Genomic DNA, 20,768 nt, shown 5'->3' with positions numbered 1-20,768 from the left:
TGTAAAGACTGTATCAAGTCAGGTGACTTATTAAACATAATGCAAAACGTAACCTACACGCTTCTCTAAGCCAATAGGCGGTGCTTAGCAGCTCTGTTTGGAAGAGAGGAGGGACAATACCAGCCCACCCTGATTCAAAGTAAAGTGTGAATGTCCTTTTATTGGCCTGAGGAGATGTCCTGTTGTCTTCGTTGAACATGAGGTAAACTACTTCTTTGACATAATTTCACTGCCTTCGAGTTGTGCTTGTGTTGTGTATCACCTTGGTGAATTAATGTCGGCCTGTGGGTGAAATGCGATTGTGTTTGCGTGGAGGGTTGACAAGAAATACTTGGTAAAATGTATGCAGAAGAGTCGAATTGGATCATGGGACGAACGAACTACCTTTCATTGTTATTGTTGACGGATGCTGACTCCTGGAAATCACCGATTAGCGAATAAATGTGTGCATTAAATTGTTTGGGGAATGGTGTAGTTTATTGTAATTTCTTAATCCCATAACCAACACGGTGTAAAGAAAAGCCAAATCTTTACAAAGCATTTATTCTGTGTAGGGTATGCCTTCAAAATATTTTCTTTAGAGTTGGCCAAATTGAATACCGTAAATAAGTTTGTTATAGATATTTAATGAAAGGCTTATTACCTATGTGAGATAAGTTGGGGATAACATATGAGATGTGTTTGTAATCATCTCCAGCATATATGATCGTAATAAAGCACCTATTATTGTATTTTTTCCCCTGCTCCAGGTCCAAATCAACACTGGGTCATCAGAGATACTGAGCCAACACAATCAAGGACTTCCAAGCTCCTGATTGAAAACGATTTACAAAAAAAAAAAACTTTGTTTCATTTCCTATACTTTTTGTTGGTCAATCCCAAAGGTTAAATTTAGGAATATGTCTGCTGCATAAACCTATCAATTATTGACATATTTCAGTTCACCAGTTCAACCGTCTCAATGGCGTTTTTAATGAAAAAGAAGAGGTTTAAGTTTCAAATCCATTTTACATTGGAGGAGCTCACAGCCGTGCCGTTTGTCAACGTGGTACTTTTCTGCAAGATCCGATTGTTGGACGGTGGGGACTTTGCCGTCTCATCATCCAGGTAAAAAACAATTATCATGTCAATGCATTTTTTACATGGGGTAGGGTAGGCTATTGCTAGCCTGGCTACCAGTCTGTTTTACATGACAATTCTGTAAGGGGGTTACAAGAAAGCAGGAACAGGCTGGCACCCAGGCTAGGCTATTGCCTGAATGTCCTGAAAGCTTGATTTGATCCATGTAGGTTGGCACAAGAGTTTTATCAATGTAGGGCACAAGAAGGATTAGCCTGAGTAGGCCTACACAATAGATGACAAGTGGCGCACACCTATTAGTATTGTAAACAGAGGATTATTAGGTAGCTATAATAAGCAAGGTCAGTTTTCTAAGCATAATATATGTTTCTTTAAGAGAATAATAGGATCTCGAGAATAATAGGTGAATTGGCTACTTGGATCCCTGCCAAAAGTTGCAACAAACGTAATAACAATTTTATGTTTAGGTTTTGTGCATTATATTTGTTGCTTTTTGCAGATTTGTCACTCTGCCTGTTTAAAAAAAAAAAAAAAAAATCTGTGCGCAGACACCAAATAATAATTTTAGCAGTTTGTTTAATGGAATGATATAGGGATATCTCCATATTATCCTTTTTGGCAACAATTACATTTTTGTATATGTACATTTATGTATAAGTAGGCCTACTTGCAGGTAGGTAAATGGCACAGATGTTTAATTTGTATTGCGTCAAATTGCTTACATTTACATTACATTTAAGTCATTTAGCAGACGCTCTTATCCAGAGCGACTTACAAATTGGTGCATTCACCTTATGACATCCAGTGGAACAGCCACTTGCTGTGATTGTGTGTGAGTGCTCCTATCGTTTCCCTGTCACACTCAGCGCTCGAGGTTGGCAGATGGCAGTGACCTTTCCAAGCAATTATTTTCCTTATAAATTGTTTTGAGTTAAATATCAAATGTAGACCGACAAGGTGGAAACAAGTGCTTTTGTAGACAGTTATCCTTCATAGGCTTGGTTCATTTCAATTAATTGCATTCCTACACTCATCTTACACCATCTGGGAGTCTCCATTTGTAATTGTGTGTTTATATCTCAGCATGGGGGATATGTTCAGGCATGGGGGAAATGTGGAAATCCATGGATGTAGTACTCCAAAGCAAGTAGTACTCCAAAGCAAAACAGTCCTTCTCATAACAGTTGTAATCCTCCTAGAGCTGTATGTCCGCCAGACAGGGTGGCCTACATGTTAATCGATCTATAGTAGCGGTCTGTTAAGTGGTACCCCGTCCCACCGTCTACCAAAAATTATCAGCAGCAACCCCCCCCCCCACCCACCAGTGTGTAGCATCCTTTTACTATATTCCTGCACTAGTCCACTTACTCTAACCCTTCACGTTAGCGCAGGACTAGCCCTAGTCTATGTACACTAGGCTACAGCCCTAGTTCTCTGCTACAGTTGTTTTTCTCCTTCCCCCTCTCGTCATGTTTTGGGTAATGATCTCATCCACTCTCTCCCTGGAATTACTGTCTTTGATTAAGACACCAGGGTCTAGTTAGCCTCTGCAGAGAGAGAGAGGGAGATCTGTCAGGGTATTATGCAGATTTATACAACGGGTGGTTCTAATCCTGAATGCTGATTGATTAAAACTGCATTCCAGCCGGTGTCTGTTCCACAAGTTACCACCAGCTAAATCTATGGCGTTAAAATGCATATTTACTCTGTTCCATCTGACTGCGCAATCCACTGTCTCATCAGCCCAGCCAGGAAATTTATAAACTTGATCTCCACTATAAAAAGCATCTAGAAATTATCTCACATTTCTTTTAGACTAACATTTAGTTTTCAGCAGCAGAGATTTCTATAAACCTTACTGTCTGTCTCTCCGACATTTGCAACATTGTTTCAATATTCAAATTCGATTTTCAGTTGTCCCATAGTAATGAACGCATCATTTTTACTGATATATACAAAGAAATGTCATTTGAAAAAAGGTCAAACGAAACGAAGTACAGCTAGTTTGCAGTCTTTCCAGCTTCTGCTTGAAGTGATTGTGTTAGCTGTGTTGTTGGCTAGCTCCTCTGAACAACAGTGTCCTGACGAGCGAGCACATTTTCCATGCCAGGCTAAATCGCGCCTCATTAGCTCATCGTTATGGATGTATTGAAATAAATGTCACTAGAAAACAGCTTAAACAAATGCAAATGCTGCTACTTTGTTTTTTTTCTGGCTGCACTGTTTGACGTGGCTGTAAATTAGCCGTAGTTGGCTGGGTTGCCTTTGCCTTGCTTAATGGAGAGAACTCTGTCGTCAAAGCACTTCATTTCATATTGTCAAGGTGTAGGGTTTGAAATAGTGGATTAGATATATGGCTAGATCCTACAGTGCTGGCCAACATTATTGCCATCCCCAGGGACTGTGTTACAAGGGTTGTTGTTGTTACATCTCTCATTCTCGTGCATATGTTGCTTGTATGAAAGGGCCTGAATTGAAAAAGAGACGTTGATTTGTGTTTCAACTCTGGAAGAGACTGAGTTGGCAACTTTGACGAGACATTGCTGTAATGTCGACAAGGCAACGCTGAATCAAAGGACTCTGACCTAACGTTGAACCTCTTGGATTGTCAGCTCTGCAAACCAACCAACCAGATTTCTAGTTTGGGTGCAAACTGTAAATTTGTCAAAGCACCTAACCACCACGTACGTATACAGTAGATACATAAGTCAAAGTATGATGTATTAGTAGTTGTAGAAGTCTTAGTGTCATTATTGTCACGTTCGTTCTCCTCCTCATCTGAGGAGGAGCATGGATCGGACCAAAACGCAGAGTGATATGAATACATCTTCTTTTATTAGACACGAAGACGAAACGAACACTATACAAACTAATACAAAAAACAATAAACCACGAACGTGAAGCTACAAAAGAAAGTGCACACAAGCTACTAACGTTAGACATAGACAATTACCCACAATAGCCTAATGCCTATGGCTGCCTTAAATATGGCTCCCAATCAGAGACAATGAATGACAGCTGTCTCTGATTGAGAACCATTCAGGCAACCATAGACATACCTAGACACCTACACTCAACACAAACCCATACACTCTACCCAAAACCCCCTATACCATACAACCACCCAAGACGAGACAAATACACAAACATCCCCCCCTGTCACACCCTGACCTAACCAAAATATTACAGAAAATAAAGATAACTAAGGCCAGGGCGTGACAGTACCCCCCCCCCCAAAGGTGCGGACTCCGGCCGCAAAACCTGACACAGAAGGGGAGGGTCCGGGTGGGCCTTCCTACGGCGGCGGCTCGGGTGCGGGACGTGGCCCCCACTCCACCATAGTTAATACCCGCTTTGGTGGCTCTGGCAGATCCTGGCTGACTGGCGGCCCTGGCAGATCCTGGCTGGCTGGCGGCTCTGGCAGATCCTGGCTGGCTGACGGCTCTGGCAGATCCTGGCTGGCTGGCGGCTCTGGCAGATCCTGGCTGGCTGGCGGCTCTGGCAGATCATGGCTGGCTGGCGGCTCTGGCAGATCATGGCTGGCTGACGGCTCTGGCTGGTCATGGCTGGCGGACGGCTCTGGCTGGTCATGGCTGGCGGACGGCTCTGGCTGGTCATGGCTGGCGGACGGCTCTGGCTGGTCATGGCTGGCGGACGGCTCTGGCTGGTCATGGCTGGCGGACGGCTCTGGCTGGTCATGGCTGGCGGACGGCTCTGGCTGGTCATGGCTGGCGGACGGCTCTGGCTGGTCATGGCTGGCGGACGGCTCTGGCTGGTCCTGTCTGGCGGACGGCTCTGGCTGATCCTGTCTGGCGGACGGCTCTGGCTGATCCTGTCTGGCGGACGGCTCTGGCTGATCCTGTCTGGCGGACGGCTCTGGCTGATCCTGTCTGGCGGACGGCTCTGGCTGATCCTGTCTGGCGGAAGGCTTTGGCTGATCCTGTCTGGCGGAAGGCTCTGGCCCTGCCAGTGCGGGGAGGTGGAATAACCCGCACCGGGCTATGCACACGTACAGGAGACACCATGCGCTCTACCGCATAACACGGTGTCTGCCCGTACTCTCGCACTCCACGGTAAGCATAGGGAGTTGGCGCAGGCCTCCTACCTGACTTTGCCACACTCCCCTTTAGCCCCCCCCCCAAGAATTTTTTTGGGCTGACTCACAGGCTTCCTACCGCGTCGTCGTGCTGCCTCCATTCGCCGGTATCCCTCCTCACACTGCTCCAGAGAATCCCAGGCGGGCTCCGGCATTCTCCCTGGGTCGATCGCCCACCTGTCGATCTCCTCCCACGTAGTATAGTCCAGACTCTGCTCCCATTGCCATAAATCCTGTGTAGGTTGCTCCTGCTGCTGCTTACCACGCTGCTTGGTCCTTGTCTGGTGGGTAATTTTGTCACGAAAACTAAGGCCAGGGCGTGACAATTATTGACATCCTTGGCTCTATGGACTCTGCAAAGTAAAACAAAGGATTTGTTGACAATAGTAACGAAGGTCAGGTGGACTCTGAGTACTAGACAGCTGTTTCACCGTATGCCACTACTACCGACCTAGTGTGTGTAGCTCAGTGGTTCCCAACCTTTTTTCTTACTGTACCACCAACTGAATTTTGCTCTATCAAGAGAACCCCTGAAGTGCCCCCTCATGTGCATTTTTCCAGTAAGCCTATGGGTCTTCTCAAGTACCCCCTGTGGATAGGCCAAGTACCCCCAGGCGTCTTACTGGTTGGCAACCACTGGTTTAGCCTAACCTTTTAAGTTCTCTGACACACAGACATGTGTCCATTGGCTGTCCTGTTGTAGCCCAGTGTGGTGGCTGGGGTTTTGAATACGGGGAATAATGAGAATAACAGTTACAGTAGAGAACTGCAATGTCCTCTGAAAGAGGAGCACACCGTCTTGTCTGGTGTATCCGTTTTCTAGTTTGAATACTGGGGGGTCAGTGAGCAGAGCTATATTGACCTATCAGGCGTATGCAGCAGTCATTGTTAAACACAGCCATGCATATTCCACAGGAACTTGGAACTCAAACACACTTCTCAAACTTGGTTGTTTATCATGGGTATAGCTGTAAATGTTTGTATCCTCCAATCCAGAGGTGTTGTCAATGACTGCATGTGTGTTGTGCATGTGTGGCCCACTGCACCATCTGATTAAGTGTGTATATTTGAAAAGATTTGAAGGTGGAAAATATGACAATATAATCCACACAATGTGTTTTTCTCAAATAATGCAAGTCTTTTTATGATTTAACTAGGCAAGTCAGTTAAGAACAAATTCTTATTTACAATGACGGCCTAGGAACTAGAGGTTGACCGATTAATCGTAATGGCTGATTAATTAGGGACGATTTCATATTTTTTTTTTACACCTTTATTTAACTGGGTAAGTCAGTTAAGAACACATTCTTATTTTCAATGACGGCCTAGGAACGGTGGGTTAACTGCCTTGTTCAGCGGCAGAACGACATATTTTTACCTTGTCAGCTCGGGGATTCAATCTTGCAACCTTACGGTTAACTAGTCCAACGCTCTAACCACCTGCACCTAACCACCACCATTGCACTCCACGAGGAGCCTGCCTGTTACGCGAATGCAGTAAGAAGTTGCTATATAGCATTCAACTTATCTTATAAAAAACAATAATTCAATCATAATCACTAGTTAACTACACATGGTTGATGATATTACTAGTTTATCTAGCGTGTCCTGCGTTGCATATAATCGATGCGGTGCGCATTCGCAAAACAGGACTGTCGTTACTCCAAAGTGTACCTAACCATAAAGATCAATGCCTTTCTTAAAATCACTACACAAGTTTTTATTTTTAAACCTGCATATTTAGTTAATAATGCCTGCTAACATGAATTTCTTTTAACTAGGAAAATTGTGTCACTTCTCTTGCAACAGAGTCAGGGTATATGCAGCAGTTTGGGCCGCCTGGCTTGTTGCGAACTGTGTGAAGACAGCCAACTTCGCCAAACGGGGGATGATTTAACAAACGCGTATTTCCGAAAAAGCACAATCGTTGCACGACTGTACCTAACCATAAACATCAATGCCTTTTTTGAAATCAATACACAGAAGTACATATTTTTAAACCTGCATATTTAGCTAAAAGAAATCCAGGTTAGCAGGCAATATAAACCAGGTGAAATTGTGTCACTTCTCCTGCGTTCATTGCACGCAGAGTCAGGGTATATGCAACAGTTTGGGCCGCCTGGCTCGTTGCTGTCACGCCCTGACCTTAGTATTCTATGTTTTCTGTATTATTTTGGTCAGGTCAGGGTGTGACGAGGGTGGGTATGATTGTTTTGTATTGTCTAGGATGTTTGTATGTCTAGGTGTCTGTGTGTAGTCTAGGCATATGTAGGTCTATGGTGGCCTGAATTGGTTCCCAATCAGAGGCAGCTGTTTATCGTTGTCTCTGATTGGGGATCCTATTTAGGTTGCCATTTTCCAGTTTGGTTTGTGGGTTATTGTCTATGTGTAGTTGCATGTCAGCACTTGTATCTTATAGCGTTCACGTTCGTTTTGTTTTTTTGATAGTTTGTTTAGTGTTCTTCGTTTTATTAAAGAAGAATGTATTCTTATCACGCTGCGCCTTGGTCTCCTCCTTACAACGAACGTGACAGAATAACCCACCATAACAGGACCAAGCAGCGTGAAAAGGAGGAACAGCGCTTAATGGGGAAATGGACCTGGGAGGAGATATTAGATGGAGCAGGACCCTGGACACAGCCGGGGAGTATCGCCGTCCTAAGGAGGAGTTAGAGGCAGTGAAAGCGGAACGGCGATACTACGAGGAAAAATACCGGAGAATAGAGGAACGGCAACGATATGAAGGTACACGGCTAGCACGGAGGCCCGAGAGGCAGCCCCAATATTTTTTTGGGGGGGGGCACACGAGGAGATTGGCTGAGTCAGGTAGGAGACCTGAGCCAACTCCTCGTGCTTACCGTGGGGAGCGTGTAACTGGTCAGGCACCGTGTTATGCAGAGATGCGCACGGTGTCTCCAGTTCGCATTCTTAGCCCGGTGCGCTCTATTCCAGCTCCTCGCATTTGCCGGGCTAGAATGGGCATCCAGCCAGGACATATTGAGCCAGCTCTACGTTCTGGATCTCCAATGCGTCTCCACAGTCCAGTGTATCCTGTTCCTCCTCCCCGCACTCGCACTGAAGTGCGTGTCCTCAGCCCGGTACCACCAGTTCCAACACCACGCACCAGGCCTCCAGTGCGCCTCCAGAGTCCAGTACGTCCTGTTCTTCCTCCCCGCACTCGCCCTGAGGTGCGTGTCCCCAGCCCGGTACCACCAGTTCCGGCACCAGGCATCCAGTGCGCCTCCAGAGTCCAGTACGTCCTGTTCTTCCTCCCCGCACTCGCCCTGAGGTGCGTGTCCTCAGCCCGGTACCACCAGTTCCGGCACCACGCACCAGGCCTCCAGTGCGCCTCCAGGGTCCAGTACTCCCTGTTCCTGCTCCTCGCACTCACCCTGAGGTGCGTGTCCTCAGCCCGGTACCACCAGTTCCGGCACCATGCACCAGGCCTACGGTGCGCCTCGGCAGTCCAGAGCGTCCGGTGACAGTACCCAGTCCAGAGCGTCCAGCGACAGTACCCAGTCCAGAGCGTCCGGCGACAGTACCCAGTCCAGAGCGCCCGGCGACAGTTCACAGACCGGAACCTCCAACGACGGTCCCCAGCCCAGGGCCTACGGCAAGGATCCGCAGTCCAGAAACTCCGGCAATGATCCACGGGTCAGTGCTACAAGAGCGGACTCAGTGTAAAGAAGGGGGGCGGCTTCCAGAACCAGAGCCGCCACCGAGGGTAGATGCTCACCCGGACCCTCCTCTATAAGTTCAGGTTTGCGGTCGGGAGTCCGCACCTTTGGGGGGATACTGTCACGCCCTGACCTTAGTATTCTATGTTTTCTGTATTATTTTGGTCAGGTCAGGGTGTGACGAGGGTGGGTCTGATTGTTTTGTATTGTCTAGGGTTTTTGTGTGTCTGTGTGTAGTCTAGGCATATGTAGGTCTATGGTGGCCTGAATTGGTTCCCAATCAGAGGCAGCTGTTTATCGTTGTCTCTGATTTGGGATCCTATTTAGGTTGCCATTTTCCATTTTGGTTTGTGGGTTATTGTCTATGTGTAGTTGCATGTCAGCACTCGTGTCTTATAGCGTTCACGTTCGTTTTGTTATTTTGATAGTTTGTTTAGTGTTCTTCGTTTTATTAAAGAAGAATGTATTCTTATCACGCTGTGCCTTGGTCTCCTCCTTACGACGAACGTGACAGTTGCGAACTAATTTGCCAGAATTTTATTATGACATAATATTGAAGGTTGTGCAATGTAACAGGAATATTTAGACTTATGGATGCCACCCTTAGATAAATACGGAACGGTTCCGTATTTCACTGAAAGAATAAACGTTTTGTTTTTGAGATGATAGTTTCCGGATTCGACCATATTAATGACCTAAGGCTCGTATTTCTGTGTTATTTTGTTATAATTAAGTCTATGATTTGATAGAGCAGTCTGACTGAGCGGTGGTAGGCAGCAGCATGCTCGTAAGCATTCATTCAAACAGCGCTTTCGTGCGTTTTGCCAGCAGCTCTTCGCAACCACCTGCCTTACATTGCACTCCACGAGGAGTCTACGTGGCAGGCTGACTACCTGTTATGCGAGGGCAGCAAGAAGCCAAGGTACGTTTCTAGCTAGCATTAAACTTATCTTATAAAAAACAATCAATCTTAACATAATCACTAGTTAACTACACATGGTTGATGATATTACTAGTTTATCTAGCGTGTCTTGCGTTGCATATAATCGATGCGGTGCCTGTTAATTTCTCATTGAATCACAGCCTACTTCGACAAACGGGTAATGATTTAACAAGCGCATTTGCGAAAAAAGCACTGTCGTTGCACCAATGTACCTAACCATAAACATCAATGCCTTTCTTTAAAAACAATACACAAGTATATATTTTTAAACCTGCATATTTAGTTAATAGTGCCTGCTAACATGAATTTCTTATAACAGGGAAATTGTCACTTCTCTTGCGTTCCGTGCAAGCAGTCAGGGTATATGCAGCAGTTTGGGCCGCCTGGCTCATTGCGAACTGTGTGAAGTCCATTTATTCCTAACAAAGGCCGTAATTAATTTGCCAGAATTGTACATAATTATGACATAACATTGAACGTTGTACAATGTAACAGCAATATTTAGACTTAGGGATGCCATCCGTTAGATAAAATACGGAACAGTTCAATCTGTTCCGTATCTGTTTCGATGTGAAATGGCTAGCTAGTTAGCGGGGTGCGCGCTAATAGCGTTTAAAACGTCACTCGCTCTGAGACTTGGAGTAGTTGTTCCCCTTGCTCTGCATGGGTAACACTGCTTCGAGGGTGGCTGTTGTCGATGTGTTCCTGGTTCGAGCCCAGGTAGGAGAGAGGAGAGGGACGGAAGCTATACTGTTACACTGGCAATACTAAAGTGCCTATAAGAACATCCAATAGTCAAAGGTATATGAAATACAAATCGTATAGAGAGAAATAGTCCTATAATTCCTCTAATAGTTACAACCTAAAACTTCTTACCTGGGAATATTGAAGACTCGTGTTAAAAGGAACCACCAGCTTTCATATGTTCTCATGTTGAGCAAGGAACTTAAACGTTAGCTTTCTTACATGGCACATATTGCACTTTTACTTTCTTCTCCAACACTTTGTTTTTGCATTATTTAAACCAAATTGAACATGTTTCATTATTTATTTGAAAGTAAATTGATTTTATTGATGTATTATATTAAGTTAAAATAAGTGTTCATTCAGTATTGTTGTAATTGTCATTATTACAAATTTTTAAAAACAATCGGCCGATTAATCGGTATCGTTTTTTTTTTGGTCCTCCAATAATCGGTATCGGTATCGGCGTTGAAAAATCATAATCGGTCGACCTCTACTAGGAACAGTGGGTTAACTGCCTTGTTCAGGGGCAGAACGGCCGATTTTTACCTTGTCAGCTCGGGGATTCAATCTAGCAACCTTTCAGGTACTGGCCCAACGCTCGAACCACTAGGCTACCTGCCGCCCATGGCTTGTATTGCGATTTCTATCTTGAGCCTGTTGCTTTTAATAGTCTGTGAGGAGCATGTTCGTGAGTCAGTGTCTATTTCAATTTATTTGTCTGCTTCAATGGCTTTTTCCAGAACTGTGTGTGTGAGCAAGACAGTGGGCACTGCTGTTTGTCAAGTCCCGTGGTAGAATTGGCTCAATCTCCTTGTACCAGGCACTGGCAGTCCCATTGCACCCATATATCCTACTGAGTCAATCCTTGGTCTCAACAATTGTGTGTGTGTGTGTGTGAGAGAACAAGGGGTAGGCTGGGAGTTATGTCATGAATGTTCCAGACCATTGCCAGTCAGTATTCAGGGACAGAGATGAGGGATAGCGACAAGTATGGAGGGAGAAATAATGAGATGGGAAAACTGATACTGCAGACACTAACAGACAGGTTTTTGTTTTCCAAGTCACTGCTCTCTTGCTCTCTTTCTCTTGTTCTCTGGCTCTCACAACAGTACAGGCAATAGAAGGAAGACACTAGCTCAGTGTCATTTTTTATGTGTTTTAAATAAAGTCAAATGCTTTTGTGAATATAATGTATATCTTATGCTGAAACTACACTGCAAACATTGCCTGTGTACCGTGACTTTTGATTCACATAATAACATAAAATTATGCCCCTGTCTGTTTCTCCTATGCATAGTGCATACATGATGCTTGGTGGTGCATCAGTAGCCAATCCAGCACAGTGTCAATTGATTGAATTCAGCTTAAAGTTATTGAGTAGGACAGGGCATCTGGATATGAAGGAAACTTGTCTGAAACATTATTTCTCTTCTATGGGCAGAGTGGAGGGACTGATTGAACTTAAAACTGTTTTAATTCATCTTTTCATTGTGAATGATTGTCTCAGTGTTACGCTCGACTGTTTCCAGACTCCATATAATGAGGGTATCATGGCACCGATCATCAAATTCAGAAAGCAAAACAAACGACAATACCCGCTGGCTGGCACCTTCATTAATGTTTTGAGGGTGGCCGAAAACCACTGGAGTGGCAGGGGAGTTACAGTATTTAGCGTTGGGGGAGTTAATGTTAGCCCCTGGCTCTGCTGTTAGCTCTGCTGTTATGTCACACTTTGTTCCCGACATTTACTGTGCCAAGGTCACCGCACTCTGTGTTACCCTTTAGCTGGCTCTCTCCTGCTGTTCCTATGGGAAGGGCTCTCTCGCTCTTTCTCTCTCTCTCACAGGGTTGAAAATTGTCACCCTGGTGAAACATTGGACGTTTACCATAAAAGTTGTTAAATACGTGTCAGTGGCATTGTTTACTTACATTATTATTACGTTGTTGTAAAAAGTTGAAAGTTGTAAGAAGTTTGTGCACAAGAGGAAAAAATGACCTGTTATTTGTTTTGGAGTTGGTCATGTTTGTTGTTCCCCAGCGTGCTTGGTGATATGTTTTGTTCAACGGGGATAAGTTACCATGGAGACACCTGTGCATTGTCAGTGTCACCCCCCGGGCCTGAAATCTCCTCTACCTCCCTCCCGTTCTTTCTAGGTCTTTCCCCTCTCTGTGTGTTTCTCTTTCTTTCACTCTCTGACCCTTTCCTCCACTCTCACAGGAAATGTGTTTCAGCTGAACGTTTAGCTTTTTCCAGCTTGACTGAAAAGAAATGTTCCAAATCTGTGTTTTTTTCTTAGATTTTCCCTCGTCATATAACTGGCATCCCATCCAAGAAAGAATAGTTCAGATTGTGTTAAATTAACACGACCAGTCAAAAGTTTTTGGATTCAAGGGTTTTTCTCTATTTTGTACTATTTTCTACATTGTAGAATAATAGTGGAGACATCAGTCCTATGAAATAACACATATGGAATCATGTAGTAACCCAAAAAGTGTTAAACAAATCAAAATATATTTTATATTTGAGATTCTTCAAAGTGGCCACCCTTTGCCTTGATGACAGCTTTGCACACTCTTGAAATTCTTCAAGTGCATTTTTAATGTCTTCATTATTATTCCGGGGAGTAGCCTAGGCTTGATCTTCATCATTGGGTGAGTCAGTGCCACTGGAATGTTTATTTAGTAGCCTACTGTAGCCTATAATATATATTTCTTTCTAACAATCTGCGTGTCTCTTCATTGGCCTGGGCTATTGTTTGCATTCAAGACCAGGTTGTTTTTATTGATCTCAGTTTGTCAGAGTAGCCACTTATTTCAGTTGCTTGTGTGGCATTAAAAAATATTCTGCTAATGCCTTCAGTTTATTTTTATTTATTTTTATTTCACCATTATTTAACCAGGTAGGCAAAATGAGAACACGTTCTCATTTACAATTGCGACCTGGCCAAGATAAAGCAAAGCAGTTCGACACATACAACAACACAGAGTTACACATGGAGTAAAACAAACATACAGTCAATAATACAGTAGAAAAATAAGTCTATATACAATGTGAGCAAGTGAGGTGAGATAAGGGATAAGTAAATACAATATAGCAAGTAAAACACTGGAATGGGTGATTTGCAGTGGAAGAATGTGCAAAGTAGAGATATAAATAATGGGGTGCAAAGGAGCAAAATAAATAAATACAGTAGGGAAAGAGGTAGTTGTTTGGGCTAAATTATAGATGGGCTATGTACAGGTGCAGTAATCTGTAAGCTGCTCTGACAGCTGGTGCTTAAAGCTAGTGAGGGAGATAAGTGTTTCCAGTTTCAGAGATTTTTGTAGTTCGTTCCAGTCATTGGCAGCAGAGAACTAGAAGGAGAGGCGGCCAAAGGATGAATTGGTTTTGGGGGTGACCAGAGATATATACCTGCTGGAGCGCGTGCTACAGGTGGGTGCTGCTATGGTGACCAGCGAGCTGAGATAAGGGGGGACTTTACCTAGCAGGGTCTTGTAGATGACCTGGAGCCAGTGGGTTTGGCGACGAGTATGAAGCGAGGGCCAGCCAACGAGAGCGTACAGGTCGCAGTGGTGGGTAGTATATGGGGCTTTGGTGACAAAAAAATTCTTCTGTTCCCAGAACATTTTTTAAAAACGTTTTCAAGTTGAACCTTTTACTGCAGTGGGCTAATTCAGGGCCACACAGAGTGATTCTTGGTAGTCTTAAACAAATCTACTTTGAAACAAAAGTCTACACCTCACACACATGGTTATGGGCTCAAAAAAGAAGAAGACACCTGTACCATGTCAGGTATAGAGTTGTAATGTGTTCAATTTTGAGTTTGCATCCCAATATTACACTTTATATACATCACAGAAGACTGAAATATAAAAAACTGATTTACATAGAAACATCGGATTTTTGTCATTTCTTTTTAATTCATCTTCATTAATTATGAAAGATATGAATAACGTTTCAGCCATAAGGCCGCCTTTGGTCATTGACTGCAGGAAAGGGCTACAGTCAGGAAACAGTATGGCTTCATTTCCAGAACCAAAGGGAAACATAAAAAAGCACATACCCTCGACTTCCAAGGAACCATATATGCTAGTAGGGTAGTGTGCGGTGGCAGGCTATTTATTAAGCAAGATTGTAGAGCTGGGCGACATAGACCAACATTCATATTGCGATAAATTGCCTGATTTGATGCGATAACAATAAATAGAATGATACGCTTATCATTAATGTACACCCGTTTTTTAAATTCTCCTTTAAACTTCTAGTAGTTTATGGTTGTAGCCATCAATTGTCCCATTAACAATCACCCATATTAGCAAAAGTATTTAATTTCAAACTCTCGTTTAGGCTACTTATCATAATGAATGATATCAGCAAAATGCCGGCGATAAGTGATCGGTATGGTCGGTGTCGATCATTTTCGGGTTTATCGTCCCAGCTCTACCCTAGTGCACTAAAGAAGCTAAAGTGTGTTTTAGTGGAACAGGTGTGTGCGTGTGTGTATGTTTGAGTCTGTGATTCTGAGGCTACTATGATTGTCAAGCAAGTTGATTACCTCATCATGATCTCACCATTGCTCATTGCTGATGGGGATCCATACCCTATGTGCCATGGTTTGCAATATGAAAGCTCAGTTATGTCCACAGACTTTCTTCTCCACTTCTCTCTTGCTCTCTCTTCTCTGCTTTTCTCTCTCCATGAGTGCTGAAGGAAGCAGCATTGGCCTTTTGGGAGGGGCAGAAGAAAGGGAAAGACTGATAAAGTTGGAGTGGTGGAGAGGAGAACTCAATCTAGTAGTGTTCAACTAAGAAGTAGGTGAAACGAAGCCACCGGCAGTGAGAGAGAGGGTGGAGATGAAGAATGACCAATCGCTTCAAACACACAGTCATTCCCCTATACGCTCACACACACAACAGTAACACATACACAACAGCACACTCTTAGCGCACACAAAAACGTATCACAAAAACTCAGTGTTTCCCTCAGAGCAACCTTATGGCAACCACATTTGATTCCCTCCACTCCTATGTGAACCCATTCTCTCAGAATGTGAGGAGTTATTGTGTGCTTCCCTGCCGTCCTTTGCCTTTAGGCCTATATTAGCTGAGTCAACATGGCTTCATGGCTTCTTCCTGTCTGTTCTGTTGTTTAGTCGGGGACTTCTCAGGTTCTGAGGTATTGGAGGTTCCCTGTTGTCTCCCAGCTGCTCTGCCTCAGCCCTCATTCCTCCTCAGAGTTATTGCCCCTTCCAGAAACTACCCCTACCCTCTCCCCCTGAGGCACTTCATGTATGTCTGAAAGGAATAGGACTAGGGGCTTTAAGCCCAAAAGCCTACAGCCAGAAACTTCAGCCTAGAAGTCAGACCAACAACTAGGTCTGGTAACTAATCAATTTGGTATTACAGTAGATCCACCTTGCCCTTGGCTAAGCTAGGTGGAAAGTTTGCTGTAGTGCTTATACCTAAAAAGTCTACATTAAGTTTTTAGGGAAAAGGAACTAGGTGTTGTTACTGGACAGGGCCTTTGTCTGCGCTCTGCTGGCTTCACTCAATCACGGTTCGGTTCAAAGGTCAGAGGTGAAGGGGTGAGGTGGTCAACCAGCACCACTGTCCAGTCTGTGTCCCGTTGCAGTAGGAAGGTGGGAATGTCTACATGTGGGAATGTCCAGTCTCTGTGTGTGGGAATGTGCAGTGTTTGTGTTTTTTTTGTGTCTGTCGATATGATGACTTGGAGAATTCCACAAGGCTGGCCTCGCTCTTTCCCTTTACTGCTCTGTTATACCTCTCCCTGTCTACTCCTTTCTCTTGACTGCATAAACACACACTCCCATTCACTTAGGAAGTGCCAAGCTATCAGCTCTCTTTTTTTTCATTCAGCCTACTGAAGCTACACTGGAGGTATTTACCCACTGGGAACAAACTGGTTAAATCAACATTGTTTCAACGTAATTTGTCAACGTATTGTGACGTTGAATCTATGTGTAAAATACATTGGATTAGAAAAAATGTATAAACGTAAAAAAAAATGTTTTGAAGGTGAAATTTCAACCACGGGATTATGTCATCATGGTAACCAATTTTCAACATAGACAAACCGTTTAAAATACGTTGAATTTGTACCTTGAAACAACGTCAGATCTTCAATGTAATATGCACTATAGGAAAATCAACAAAAGGCTGGTCAGCATCTTCTACTGGAGAGTTGATCTATCTACAGCACCTCCTACTGGAGAGTTGATCTATCTACAGCACCTCCTACTGGAGAGTTGATCTATCTACAGCACCTCCTACTGGAGAGTTGATCTGTCTACAGCACCTCCTACTGGAGAGTTGATCTATCTACAGCACCTCCTACTGGAGAGTTGATCTATCTACAGCACCTCCTACTGGAGAGTTGATCTATCTACAGCACCTCCTACTGGAGAGTTGATCTATCTACAGCACCTCCTACTGGAGAGTTGATCTATCTACAGCACCTCCTACTGGAGAGTTGATCTATCTACAGCACCTCCTACTGGAGAGTTGATCTATCTACAGCACCTCCTACTGGAGAGTTGATCTATCTACAGCACCTCCTACTGGAGAGTTGATCTATCTACAGCACCTCCTACTGGAGAGTTGATCTATCTACAGCACCTCCTACTGGAGAGTTGATCTATCTACAGCACCTCCTACTGGAGAGTTGATCTATCTACAGCACCTCCTACTGGAGAGTTGATCTATCTACAGCACCTCCTACTGGAGAGTTGATCTATCTACAGCTATCCCTCTGGTCTCCCATCCAGGGTTCTAACCAAGCCAGCTTTGATATTTGCCACTGCCTCTTACCAATGTGCTATCGTGAGAATGATTTTTGAGAAATCTCCACTTAATAGATGAATTCCCACTGGGCACAAACATCAACGTCTAGTTCTGATTTTCATTTGGTTGAGTTGTCAACTAACGTGAATTCAACAAAAAATGTCAACACGTCATTGGATTTAGGTTAAAATTGCAATGAAAAAAAAGACAAAATTGCCATACGTTGATGACTTTTTGCAAATACAATTATCCACGTTGATTCAATGTCATCACATAGATTTTTTGGTTGTTAAAATGACATGGAAACAACGTTGATTCAACCATTTTTTCCCCCAGTGGGCTGTTGCTATTGAAGTCATTCCAAATGGCAGGTTTAACAGAGCAAATGAAATGTAACCATACTTTATCAATCATACATCATCAATGATGCAATTTAGGCCTAAATACCATTTGGGAAGTCATGGACAGCTATTGTTTCAATTCAACCCAGGATTCAACTAAACATAGACAATGCAAATGGAATCTATAAGTTAATAAAACATATGTTGGATTCACATCTCTATCAAAATGAAAGAATATGACTAAACCAAATCAAACTGTATTTAAAGTGCATTTAAAGTTTGATTTGATTTAGGCCTATTCTTTAACTTAGTTTTTTGGGTTGAAATGGAGATGTGAATTCAACATATAAATTATGAATTTGTTGACAAACTGGAATTAAAGCCACACTCATTGGCACAGATGGAACTAACCAAGCAGAAGAAGCAGACTCCCTCAAATGTTGATATTTGGTTACGTCGACAACCAAACACAATTCAATATCACTTTTGTAATACAGTAAATAGCCTATTAACCTTTTCAACATGTGAGTTCCAAATATCTCTAACGGTCGCCCCAGCGTGAGTTTTTTTTATGCGTGTGATGTCAGAATGCATTCACTGTTACAAAATGTGATTGTTACGCAACAGGACAGTTAACCCGCGGTGCCCTCAAACCGAGACACATGCTGCCTGCTAATTATCTATAGGTTATATTTCAACTTGCCAATTTTAAATTATTTTCGAACAAGTTTTTTTTTTCTAACAACAGTTTGAAATGAGATGTGTTCCACCTCCTCATTAATTCACATAGAAGTTGCCCATTTCACTGTTGTGGACAATTTATGTTTGAGGCTTTACCAAACTGGAAAAACTTCTCTCTTCAATGACAGCACAAGCACCTTCCCAGTGTTTCCCCAGATCAAGTATGCAGACATTTGCACAGTCTAGCACAAACTTTTCCTCCCTGGCACATGTTCTGGCTGGTGCTCGCATTGCCTTCATTGTTGTTTTGCTTACAAATAATAACTGTGGACATGTGTGCATTCCAATCAAAGTAAGTGCCTTATTTCCTGTATCATGCATTCTGATTCTTGCACAGATTGTAATGGACACATACTGTATGATGTGTGTAAAATATGGTTTTTAAAGGTTGTACTGATTATGATGCGCTAATGCTAAGCTATTTTCCAGTGTGTGGTGCCATGTTTGTTGAAATTATAGCAATGCATTCTGGGTGTCACGTAAACATCTGTCCGATCAAAGATGTTATAACAAAATGAGGTGAGGGGTGGTTCACTCATCTTTCGAGTAAACTTACGGAAGTGAATAAAGGGAAGTGGATGATGGTAGACAACACACCCCCTTCAACACGCATACTGCAAACAGACCAAACTCATCTTGTCTCCTCTTCTTATCTCTGGTTGACCCCAAAAAACAAACATGGCTGCATGCACAAACTACCCATTGTCTGATTTTTGTTAAAAAAAACCTCAATTATTTCGATCAATGGCGATGTGATAAATTGTAAATAGTCTTTTCTATTAGCTAATTCATATTATTGTTTCTGTCAGCCTAGAGTTAGCTAAATATGACCGCTTGTGTTAGGTCAATCTTTCCTCAGCCATAGGACTAATGTAGCCTATATTTTCCAGTTTGGATGATTGTGTTATGGTGTCGCTACTTCTGTGAATGTCTGAACATTGCATCCACAAATAAACTGGTCACATTCAGGACATAACTTTGTAAGGACTGTGTTTGTGCAAAATGTTTCCGGGAAAAAAACAGTGTGGCCAGCTCGAACGCTGACTGTGGTGTCAATTGAAACTGGACGTTCTAAATAAGTGTTCTAATCACACCAGTTTGAGCGTACACTGCAGGGACCACTAGAATGATCACACCCGTGTGTTGGTACGCATTAACAGCTTCTACCCTCTAGCCATAAGACTGCTGAACAATCGTACCAGTACCTCCTGTATATAGCCTCGTTATTGTTATTTTATTGTGTTACTTTTTATTTTCTATTGAATTTTTTACTATAGTTTATTTATTGAACTGTGTGGTTGGTTAAGGGCTTGTAAGTAAGCATTTGACAGTAAGGTCTACACCTGTTGTATTCGGCACCTGTGACAAATAACATTTTATTTTATTTGAAAGGTTGTAGGGCTATGGAGATCTTCATAATTCCTATAATAATCTGCGCAGAATCTCGAACGGTATTGATCACTTGTACGACGTTCTCTAATAATCTCAATTGCAATCTGGGTCATTTGGCTGTGCTAGATGAACCACAGTGATAACACATGAAGTTGTTGTATAAATAAACAAAAGATCTGCCGCTGCATTTTCATTTGAACTTTGTTGTGCTTTTAAATGGTTGAAAGTGCAGTGATAGCACAACTAAACCAAAAAATCAGATATTGGTTTTACGTTGGAACTGGGTTGTGCTTTTAGATGGTTGAAAGCATCGTGGTAACACATTCAGAATTTGAGTGGGTGAAAATAGGTTGTAATCTCATTGATCAACATATCAACCAAATATTACCTAATTATTCACATTAAAATGACATGGTGTGCTCAGTGGGTAGTCTCTAGCATTTACGCTCTAGGAATGTCTGTATACTGTATGTATGTGTTATGTAACACAAAGCATTGTCTAAGTGTTTGTTAAACATTGTCAAAGCATTTGTAAAGCGTTTTCTAATCGTTGTTTAAGCGGTGTCTAAGTTTGTTCTCTATGGGTCTGTCAAACTGACACAGTCAAGTTTTTTAACTGTTAGAGGAGAGGGATATGGACTCTGCCTACGAAGCAGTTTACACAGCTTCTGGGAAATGGGAATTGGGATCCTCCTCCACAAGAGAGTGCGGACGGACGGGCTCTTCAACTACCCAAGCTGACTGTCTGGCACCCTTGCCTTATGTCCCCAGGACAGAGTTTAGTTAAAAAACAGACAGCCTCCCAATTTAGACAATCTTAAATTGTAAAAAAAAAGAGAGACAAAGAACATTCTAAGTAACTAAAACCATTAGCTTATATTCACATTTCTTTCAACTGTGTGAACCTTTGTGTTCACTCTTTTAGTGAGGCCCTTGTCATCTTTCTCTTT

General features: G+C 43.0%; 1 protein-coding gene across 2 annotated transcripts in view; it reads left to right on the top strand.

Annotated features, from left to right (window-relative positions):
- Positions 1-95: 95 nt before the first annotated feature.
- The window catches only part of LOC129863617 (early estrogen-induced gene 1 protein-like), an 83,691-nt gene continuing 63,018 nt past the window's right edge, over positions 96-20,768 (top strand). For both annotated transcript variants that reach the window (XM_055935730.1, XM_055935728.1), the window contains exons 1-2: positions 96-202; positions 750-1,107. In XM_055935730.1, coding sequence (XP_055791705.1) covers positions 962-1,107 — 146 coding nt within the window. In that variant the 5' untranslated portion in view covers positions 96-202; positions 750-961. The remainder of the gene's footprint in view (positions 203-749; positions 1,108-20,768) is intronic.

The sequence above is a fragment of the Salvelinus fontinalis genome, chromosome 10, assembly GCF_029448725.1.
Source record: "Salvelinus fontinalis isolate EN_2023a chromosome 10, ASM2944872v1, whole genome shotgun sequence".
Lineage (NCBI taxonomy): Eukaryota > Metazoa > Chordata > Actinopteri > Salmoniformes > Salmonidae > Salvelinus > Salvelinus fontinalis.
The sequence above is the reverse complement of the archived record's forward strand: the minus strand, read 5'-3'. Positions and strand labels throughout refer to the sequence as shown.